This window comes from Portunus trituberculatus, chromosome 46 (assembly GCF_017591435.1).
Source record: "Portunus trituberculatus isolate SZX2019 chromosome 46, ASM1759143v1, whole genome shotgun sequence".
In the NCBI taxonomy this organism is placed as follows: domain Eukaryota; kingdom Metazoa; phylum Arthropoda; class Malacostraca; order Decapoda; family Portunidae; genus Portunus; species Portunus trituberculatus.
This window is the reverse complement of record NC_059300.1, coordinates 17,405,003-17,415,002: the sequence shown is the minus strand read 5'-3', so window position 1 is coordinate 17,415,002 and position 10,000 is coordinate 17,405,003. Positions and strand designations below refer to the sequence as shown.

Genomic DNA, 10,000 nt, shown 5'->3' with positions numbered 1-10,000 from the left:
CCTGGTGTACCAAACTTTTTCTTTTTTGGAGACTTTGATACAGCACAAAACCTTAACACACATTTCACCTCGCCTCTTCAGAGGTTAATGATTCACAATGAAAGTATAGAGCAATTAATTTTTTGTTCGGTTTTCCTTATGAACAAAAGAGTAATATTTGTTGCCGAAACCGAATTAGTCCGAGGGTACTGCATAAGCATCGTGTCTCTAAGCTGTGTCTTGCCATAGCCTGAACATGGTATGCCTTTAGATTAAAAGTAACTCATCAGGATAGCCACTGTCCATTCGCTAACATCGTGTACCAATTTATAACGACTTTGATATAGCACAAAACCTTAACACTCATTTCACCTCGTTTCTGTAGAGGTTAATATTTCCAAGGAAGGTATAGAACAATTTCTATTCAATACTTTTATGAGAAAAAATAGTATTTGCTGTCGAAACCAAATTAGCCCGAGGATACTGTAGTGCTTTCATCACCGTGTTCCTAAGCCTGAACATGGTATCCTTTTAGACTACAAATAACTTGTCAGTATGGCTACTGTCTATTAGCTAACAACGTAAGGTCTCTGTGACGCTGAAAACATCTAGGTAAAAGAATGGTTTGTTTAACAACAGGCAATCTCACTATCAGACTTCGATTTCTGAATAAATAAACTCATTTATGGGGCTTAATATGCTCATCATTTCTTGCAGTCTATTTCCTAGCCTGAAAGAAGAAAAAATATCTTATTGATTTTGAGTTATCAATTGAGGAACGAAGTAATTTTTGCGCAAGGATTAGAGATGGCATGAAAAACACAACATATGGATATAATTTTGATTATATTATTGAAGCGTTTATGTCGCAGACACGCTTAAAAATGCTTTAGCTATTTTAATATCTCGTTACGTTATAGTAAAATATAAAAAAAAATATATAAGAAATTTTGTGAAATATTACGAAACCAAGGAAATCTGGTAACTGCAATTTGAGTTTGGGTCCTCTCCTATTATAAACCATCCTCAGATATTTCTCATTGTTCAACAGCCACGTGTGAACAGTAAATTATCAAGACATCTTTAAACACTTTTAATCCTCTTTTTTCTTATATAAGTGTTCGGAAAAATCTTATCCCGTGGGTCGCTGTAAAATATTATAACGCGAACCGAAGGGATTAAAGGAATTTCTAAATCAATTTGTTTTTCACTTTATTTTTCTATCTCTCCACTCTAGGATGCTGCGCGGAGCTGTGCTGTTGTCCGTGCTGGTGGCCGTGACCATGGCTCAGGAGGAATTCTTTGAGAAATATGCCAAACAGAAGGTACTGTACTGATATGTAACGGTCTGTATTTAGAAACTTAAAAACAATAAACCAACAGATAAACTAGTAAACGAATAAATAGATGAGCAGAAAAATAATCTAAGTAATGAAAACACAACAAAAAAATGTTATTACGCAATAACAGATAAATAAATGAATAATCAAATAAACAAACATTACTGTACATCAATATATACTACATTCTATATTTCAATAAGTATATTATACCTCATAGAACTCTATACCACTAACATATTTCTAATCCAATACAATATACCAGAGAATAGCAAAACATAAGTAGTACATTATTTTCCTTTAGTTTTTTTTTTCTATAACTATCAATCGGTCAATTAGGATTCCTTCCTCCTTTTCCTTCTCCCTCATCTCCTCAACATAGCTTTATTCCTATTCTTCTTTTCCTTCACTTGCTCTGTCTTAAAGGAGAAAAAAAAAAACAATCAACTAATTTCCCTTCTTTTCTCTCTTCGCGCTCTTCCAGTTATCCTGAGAAATAACTTTCTTTCCTCTCTGTCTTACTTTTTTTAGGTTATCTACCACTTTCATCTTCCTTGTCGGTAAACGCCTCCTTCCTTCCTCCCACAATAAGCAAAGTCTCTCTTCCTCTTACTTAGTTAAAGAACGCTACCTCCTCCTCCTCCTCCTTATCCACCTCCCTCCCCTCTTCTCTTCCTCGTCGCTACAACAAAACATCCCATTCTTTCTTTTTCACCATTTCCTTGTATTGTATAAATTTTCTTACTTCCAGCAACACTTTTTCCCTTCCTTTTTTTTTTCCTGTTTCTCTCGCTTGCCGAACAAAAAGACTCTATCAAGGTCTTGGGCATAAAAACAGCGAATGTAACAAATACACATTCATTCTTATCCTCCCTTCTTAAATACAAGGCAGAGGAAATGTTTTTTCATGTTAGGTTACACTATCACTTCGACGTTGTGATAGAAGAATCTTGTCAATTTTGGTAGTTTCATAATTTAAAGGCAATTAATTAACCTGAGGCATTTACCGCTGTATAGAAGAAAATAAAAGAGAAAACAATGGATAGTGGACGAGTATATATTTTGAAAAGAAAAAAAAATATGGAAAAGAAATATTTTCGAAAAAATGAAAGAGGTGGAGAGAAAGAACTAATGACATTCCCTTATCACGGGAAAGACCAGAGAAATTATTAGTCTGGTTTTCATGGATATTTTTTCCTATTTATGTTGCAAAATCCCTCTTAACCTATCATTAGAATTACGATAACACACTTGAAAACTTAGATAACTTCCGATGCAACCTATAAAATTTAAGATTGACGACATTATGTTTAAGAATACGATTCATATTTTATTCTGAAGGAATATCTCCACGTTTCCTGTAAGGATGTTGAGCATCAGAGAAAACGTTTTGATGGGATACTAAGCAAATGTGATGACCACCAATCTTATTTTTTCCTTCTTATTTCCCAAAGGTAGTTATATCTGTTGAGGTTATAAGTGAAGACAAGCAACTGGTTACCGTAGTAAAAAAGAAGAGAATAACGTAAAATGCAGTATGATTTTCACAATTATTCCTGTTTCAAATTTATCCGGTGGAAACTTTTTTTTTACACTGATCAGCAAATTTGTATCATTGTTACCTGCGTTATTCTGTATCTCTCGAATTTCTTTCATTCTATGTAATATTGCTTGCACTTTCTTAACTAACTCTTCAGAAAAAAAAGGACTTTCTCCATGTAGCGATAGCCTACAGCTGTTCCTTATCTGTTTATTTGTTGATTGTTCTTTCATCATAAAACTAAGTAACTGCCTATCTAACTAAGTAGGCATTTAACTATCACAACTAACATACTGCCTTCATCAGATCATGACCACGTGCTTCGGCGAGGAGCTTTACTACGGTCAACTGGCCCTTTTGGAGAATGCCAAGGAGTCGTGCAGGTACCGGCCCACCTTCATCCCCGGTCTGCAACACGCCACAAATACCTACAACATTATATCTGTAAGTATATTCGTGTTAAGAAGTCCAGTAACTATGCTATCATTTCCACGATGCTTATGTCTGTCCCAGTGGTAGAACGATACAGTGGTACAGTGGAAACATGCGCGCTTTGGGGTCCGAGGGGTCTTCAAGCGCACGGGTTCGAATTCTGTCCATGGTCCGAGTGTAGGTTGGGCTTCCTCACTCGGGGCAACGGTTTCCTAACGGGTGGGCTTTGAGATAGGAGGTACCCTAAACAGTATCCCCTTTAGTCCATAAATTCCCGTGAAAAGCCCACATGGTATAAATAAATAAATAGGAGGGCAAGCTAGGCGAATGGCCCGGGCGGCACATTCAAGGGGCGACACAAGCGAAGGTACTGAAAATACTGATGGTCAGACCGTTATATTAGACTTTCCAAAATTGAAGGCGCGCAAATATTGATTTAAAATTCATGTATGTATAGTATGATATATGTTTACCTAATAAACAATTATATTATACATAATCTCACATTTTTGTTACTTTCGGGGCGGCATTTTCAGGTTTCGCCTTATGTAAATTCATCTCTCATTACACCACTGGTTTGTCCTTAATTTCAAGTCCTGTGATCTCTTGAAAGTCTTCTGAATAAAAACTGTCAACAAACTAACAGAAAACACTGAATACAATAAAAATGAGTGTAGTGAGTTTTTTAACATAATTGTAACAGATAGACATAAAGTAATCCTATCCTTAAGTGTCCATCATGCCCGCCTGTTCCTCCCCTGCTTCTATTCTACTCACTACCTACTATATTCCCTCCTTCTGTTAAAAAGCGTTACCTTTAGTTAATTGTTTATTTGCATCTTCTCTTTCTTTCTTATGTTATTAGTTATACGTCTCATGTCACCATAATTTAAGTCACTGTATTATGCAGCGCCGGATTGGGAGAGTTTTTCAGGGCAGGAGTCATTCATGTAACCAGGTCCCCCTGACCTTGTCCTTCTTTCCTCTCTCCCTGTCAGCTCTCTAGTCGCTAGGCACATAAAATACACACTTATGACACCGCAGCATATATCACACATCCCTCCCTCCACACTCTATGGTTGATAGGGATAGGGCGGATTTTAATCGAAACAAACCAATCGTTTTGCCCTCCTCTCATACTACTAGCCTGAGTGGCCTCTGATTGACCTGGCCTGCCACTCTGACTTAGAAAAACAGTCAGAGAGCACCAGCAGCCGAGAGAGAGAGAGAGAGAGAGAGAGAGAGAGAGAGAGAGAGAGAGAGAGAGAGAGAGCACCGGCAGTCTGTAAAGAGAGTTGTAAAGAGAGAGAGAGAGTCTCTCTCTCTCTCTCTCTCTCTCTCTCTCTCTCTCTCTCTCTCTCTTTTCAGGCTGCCGGTGCACTCTGACTTTTTTCTAAGTCAGAGAGAGAGAAGCAGGCCAGTAGGCCAATCCTAGGCCGGCACGTATGGAATACTCCCGCGATTCTCTTTATGGCTAGTCCGGACCTGGTATTATCTTTCATGTTTTTCTCTCTCTTCGTATTTTGTCTCCTACTAAGTAACCGCAACCCCCGCAGCCCGGCCTCGTGCCCACCCAGATTGGCTACGGTTACCCGTCCCCCCCGGTATTCCCCACCACCAGCCTACATCCCACCACTGGCTACCAGCAGCCAGTGCTTGGGAAGTCCCGCAAGGTGAGTTCTTTAATTTGTTTCTTTCACAATTATCTACCTCTTTTTATTCTTCTAGTTTACCTATAATGTTATGGATGAAATTTATACTGATACTGTTATTTCTATTACGTCTTCCTTTTTTTTTTATCATGCCCTGGCCTCTAGCACCTGTTACCTCCTGTAGATAACTTGAAGAGTACTTTCTTGAAACTGTGCCATTGACGAGTGGTTTAAAGTTACCTATATGTCACCATGTTACCCAGGTTCTAGGTGGTTACACCAAAGATGCGCTTGGGCCCTAATATTATGGATACCACTATAAATAAAATTGCCTGCGCCACTAATGGTGGAAGCTTAACAGCGCTTCCTATACGTACTCTTCAAGTACACCTACAGGTGCCATACGCCATAACATAAGAAAAAAAGAAAAGCTTGCACCAATTAGTGGCGCAGGCAAGTTTATCTGTAGTGGTACCCATAGTAGGGCCCATATCACCACCCAAACGCATCTTTGGTGTAAGCACCTAGAACATGGGTATCATGATGACATGTAGATAACTTTAAACCACTCGACAAATAGCATAGTTTCAAGGACGTACATAGTGGGATTCGAACCTACGCGTGGACGTCTACCCGATCCCACACTCACCACCTTATCCATTCGGCACAGCCTCCTTACGTTGCATCTCTTATTATTTTCTACTATTATTTTGAATTTCATGGCAGCTGCTCTTCTAATCTTGCTAACTGCAAGCCTCCAGTCCTCCCGCGACCTCACTACACAAGACTTTCCTTTTTTTTTTCCATCTATTCTGCCCACTTTTTAATTAATGCAAGAGTTAACCAATATTCACAATCTGTCATCCTTTATCACTAGTAAACTCTGGAACTTCCTGTCTGATTCTGTATTTTTACTTTCCAATAATTTGAACTCATTCAAAAAGGGAGTTTCAAGAAGTTTATCCGGTATGTTTGACTAACGCTTTCGGGTCTTCGACGACTAACACTTTAGTGGGCCTTTTTTCAAGTACAATTTTTGTTCCTCTTGGTCGGTACTCTTCCCAATTAAAAAGAATACTACTACTACTACAGCTACTACTACTACAACTACTACTACTACTATTACTACTACCACTATTACCTACTACTCTCATCACACTATCACACTCTCAATCATTCCATTCCCAACTGAAACTCTTATTACCATTGACCTTGTCACCACCACCACCAGCATCACTATCATCATCACCATCACCACTACTACCGTCACCAAACATGACCAATAACAGCAACATCGCAACCACTTCGCCCACCACCACGATCAACAACCACAAGATCACCACAACACACCATCACCACCGTCACCATCATCATGACCCTATAGACTCTAGAGTCTAGACCAACTAACAAGTGACTTTCCTTGTCCATTCTCCCTCCTGAGATAGACGAGGCAGACGAGGCCCCACGATACGCCCCAGCTTTTCGTGGACCGCGACAGCATGCTGGAGCTGATTGAAGTGGTCCACGCTGCCCTCAGTAACTATACCTGCGTTCTGAGGACTATTAACGTGGTGAGTACACAAAGGAACAAAAAGAAAGAACAAACAAGTTAATTCCTTGCGAGGATGTTTGTAGTACGCTATGCACTATTTATTGACTAATCTAACGTAAACAAATGAATAGAATAGTAAAAAATTAGCACTAATGATTTCCTGAAATATGCACTCTCTCTCTCTCTCTCTCTCTCTCTCTCTCTCTCTCTCTCTCTCTCTCTCTCTCTCTCTCTCTCTCTCTCTCTCTCTCTCTCTCTCTCTCTCTCTCTCTCTCTCTCTCTCTATCTATCTATCTATCTATCTATCCATATCTATCTATCTATCTATCTATCTATCTATCTATCTATCTATGTATCTATCCCTCTATCTTCCCTCTGGTGATGATGTAAAGTGGAGGAAATGGGTACAGACCAGAAAGAAAATATTTGATAAGGTGCAATCACGAAGGAAAGGAAGGAGTTAAGGAGAAAAAATGGAGAGAAAAATACAAATGAAGATGTATCAAAACGAATTGCGGATAACAGTGCAAGGAGGGTGTGTGGACAGTTTGCTGTGGCTAAATGGGTGTAGAAAATGTGTTGGTGGCTGAGTGTGAGTAGGAAGAGTGTATTGAGACTGAATGTTAGTAGGAAGAGTGTGCTGAAATTGATTGGTGTAGAAGTGTGTAGAGGGTGTGTGTACTTTATGGGGGGGAGTATCTGTTTGAGGCTGAGTGGTGTAGGAAAAGTGTATTATGACTGAGTGGGTGTAGAAAGAGTGTGCTGGAGTTGAGTGGTGTAGGGTGAGTGTTGGGAGCTGAGTGAGTGTAAGAAGAGTGTGTTGGGAACTGAGTGTGAGTAGTAGGGAGGGTTAAGTGATAGCTAAATGTAAATAGTATAGGCAGAGGGAGAAGGAGAGGGGAAAGTTTATTAGTGTGGTCACCCTCCTTCATTGGTTACACCCTCAGATCGACGACAACCTGAATCTCCGTCTGGACACCATTCAGAGGGACTACTATAACTCCCCCATTGACCCTGTGCTGCGCCAGGACCTATTGGAAGGCATCGGCATTTGCTACCAACTCTCGGTAAGTGCCTCCTGCCATAGTGCTCTGAACACACACAGTAGCCTTTATATCCATCAATCAAAACATGGGCGATCTCTCCGTCTCTATCTCTGAGTTGTTAATGTTCGTGCTGTCTGGCTTTTCCACTTTTATTTTTATTTTACAATTCTTGTTAGGCATTATTTTGTAACGTTTCTTTTTCCGTTGTCTTTTTTTATGTAGAAGAAATAAGTCCGGTATGCACATCTTAACAATGAGTTTCAGCGTCGCACTAATTCATTTCTTCGTCTTGCCCATCCTAAGGGTTGTCTGCCCGTAGAGAAGACAAAGAACCCTCTGCCGCCCAACCTGCAACGCCTCTTGTTCTTCGATAAGTGTGAGAAGAAGCAGCGCATCTCTAACTGCTTCAAGCACGACGTCAGGAGGAACCTCTTCCGCTTTGACCTCTCCGTCTTGCCCGCCGGCGGCCGCGTGGGAAAACTAGAAAAGCTGGCGGCCATTTTGATCGGAGCTGGCTCTCTTGACGAACTTCAGGAATTTTATTAAACCACGCCACAGGCGCTGCGGCTGCCGATCAGACATTGTGTGTTTGATCTTTGGCTTTGTTTCTGATCACACACACTCATCCACCAACACCAACACACACACACACACACACACACACACACACACACACACACAAACAAACACACACACACACACACACACACACACACACACACACACACACACACAAAACAAGCAAATACACACACACACACACACACACACACACACACACACACACACACACACACACACACACACAAGAAACAACATTTTGGTTTCATAATAATAAAGAGAACACTTTGAAATACTTACGATCTTTCTCATCCTTGTATAGTGTCGGGAGGCTCTGTAAAGGAGTACACAGGCATTCCAGGAGCGGAGAGGAGCCCAAAGCAGAAGCCAAAGTCATCCAAGAGTAACAGACCCAGACAAAATAAAAAAAAAAAGAAAAAGAAAAAGGTGGCAAAATAGGAGACGAAAGAAAAGCCCTTTATGGCACGCGCAAATATATGTAGTGTCTTGGGAGTGGATGTTAGAGTAATAGGTTAATCAAGTTAGCTTGCTGCATAATACAGATGCGGGTGACAACAACATCAACAACAACGACAAAAAAAAAAAAAACATTAGTAGCAGCAGCAGCAGCAGCAGTAGCAACAACAACAACAACAACAACAACCATATTCGCATCATGAACGTCCCCACAATGACAACAAAAAATTATGGACAAATAATTATTATGGAAAGAAGATTACTTTTAGATTACTCTATATATTAGCTATTTTTCCATTCGTTACTTTTGAATACCCTTGCGTTGACCTATTGCCTAAAGTAGTAAACATTTATAGAAGCGGAAGGCCCACTGTCAACAACACGCACAGGATGTTTTCTCTGAACCTGGAATGTCCAGCTCTGGTTCCCGATAAAGACAAACAATCTTGGGGATTTTCTTATGACGCAACGCTTGATGCTTTCGAAGTCAACAGTTCAGAGAAACAACTCACCATTATCGAATGCGATGAAAGAGAATGTATGAACTATTGTAATTTTAAACAACTTCAACAAAGTCTTGACTGAACACGAATACTAATTATATGTTAAGTACTTACCAGCCAGAAGGACGACACAGGCAGCCATTGTTGGGTAATTAATAGACACACAAGCTTCCCACCCATCCCCCTGCTCATACTTAAGTGAACCATGAGAAGCGAGGTGTTGTTGTGCCAGGAGTTTTTGACGATAGTGATACTTGTTTTGGTAGCGATGTCGCGTGCAAAATTTTCCTTCCATGCGAAAATTCCCCCTGAGCTTTACACTCCTCTATTACCTTTGCTCAAACTCGTGGATAGAAGGATCTATGGAGCTGATATCCTAGACAGAGTAAACACAATAATCAATTGTCATTATGAACGTATATAACACATCATCAGTAGTCCTATAAAGTATGTTTATCGAATGATTGAAGCTTCCAAATAGCTCCGATAGACACAGTTCCGCACGATACAGACATACCATGACGCACTTTCATTTTTTTTTTAAATGAATGAAGAAAGTTTCACATTTCTTTGGATAGGGTAGAGAAAGGGATGATTAATGCTGCTCCAGGCAAATTTTCAGTGATAAATGTTTACTGTTTACTAGTTTATTGGTCAAAATGGATCAGCCCTTCACCTCCGATGGGACGATGTTCATATCCGCTCCGAAAATCTCACTTAAATGTCATGATTCTTAATCATTTCATGACACATAGTGATTGTGGTAACATAGATCAGAAGAATTAGGTCTCCTACAACTTTGGCTGGAGGGAAAACCTTTACTTACTCCAAATAAACAAGCAATAATGCAAAATATCATTGAGACGCAGTCGATCTGAGCAAAGTGGACTATACATTTTGCATTTCTTTTTATCCTTT

At 39.9% G+C, this 10,000-nt stretch overlaps 1 protein-coding gene across 1 annotated transcript in view; it reads left to right on the top strand.

Annotated features, from left to right (window-relative positions):
• Positions 1-8,230, top strand: part of LOC123519822 — a 9,633-nt gene extending 1,403 nt beyond the window's left edge. Inside the window, exons 2-7 of the mRNA XM_045281339.1 lie at positions 1,217-1,304; positions 3,166-3,303; positions 4,848-4,964; positions 6,389-6,514; positions 7,443-7,562; positions 7,845-8,230. Coding sequence (XP_045137274.1) covers positions 1,218-1,304; positions 3,166-3,303; positions 4,848-4,964; positions 6,389-6,514; positions 7,443-7,562; positions 7,845-8,087 — 831 coding nt within the window. The 5' untranslated portion in view covers position 1,217 and the 3' untranslated portion in view covers positions 8,088-8,230. The remainder of the gene's footprint in view (positions 1-1,216; positions 1,305-3,165; positions 3,304-4,847; positions 4,965-6,388; positions 6,515-7,442; positions 7,563-7,844) is intronic.
• Positions 8,231-10,000: the final 1,770 nt, after the last annotated feature.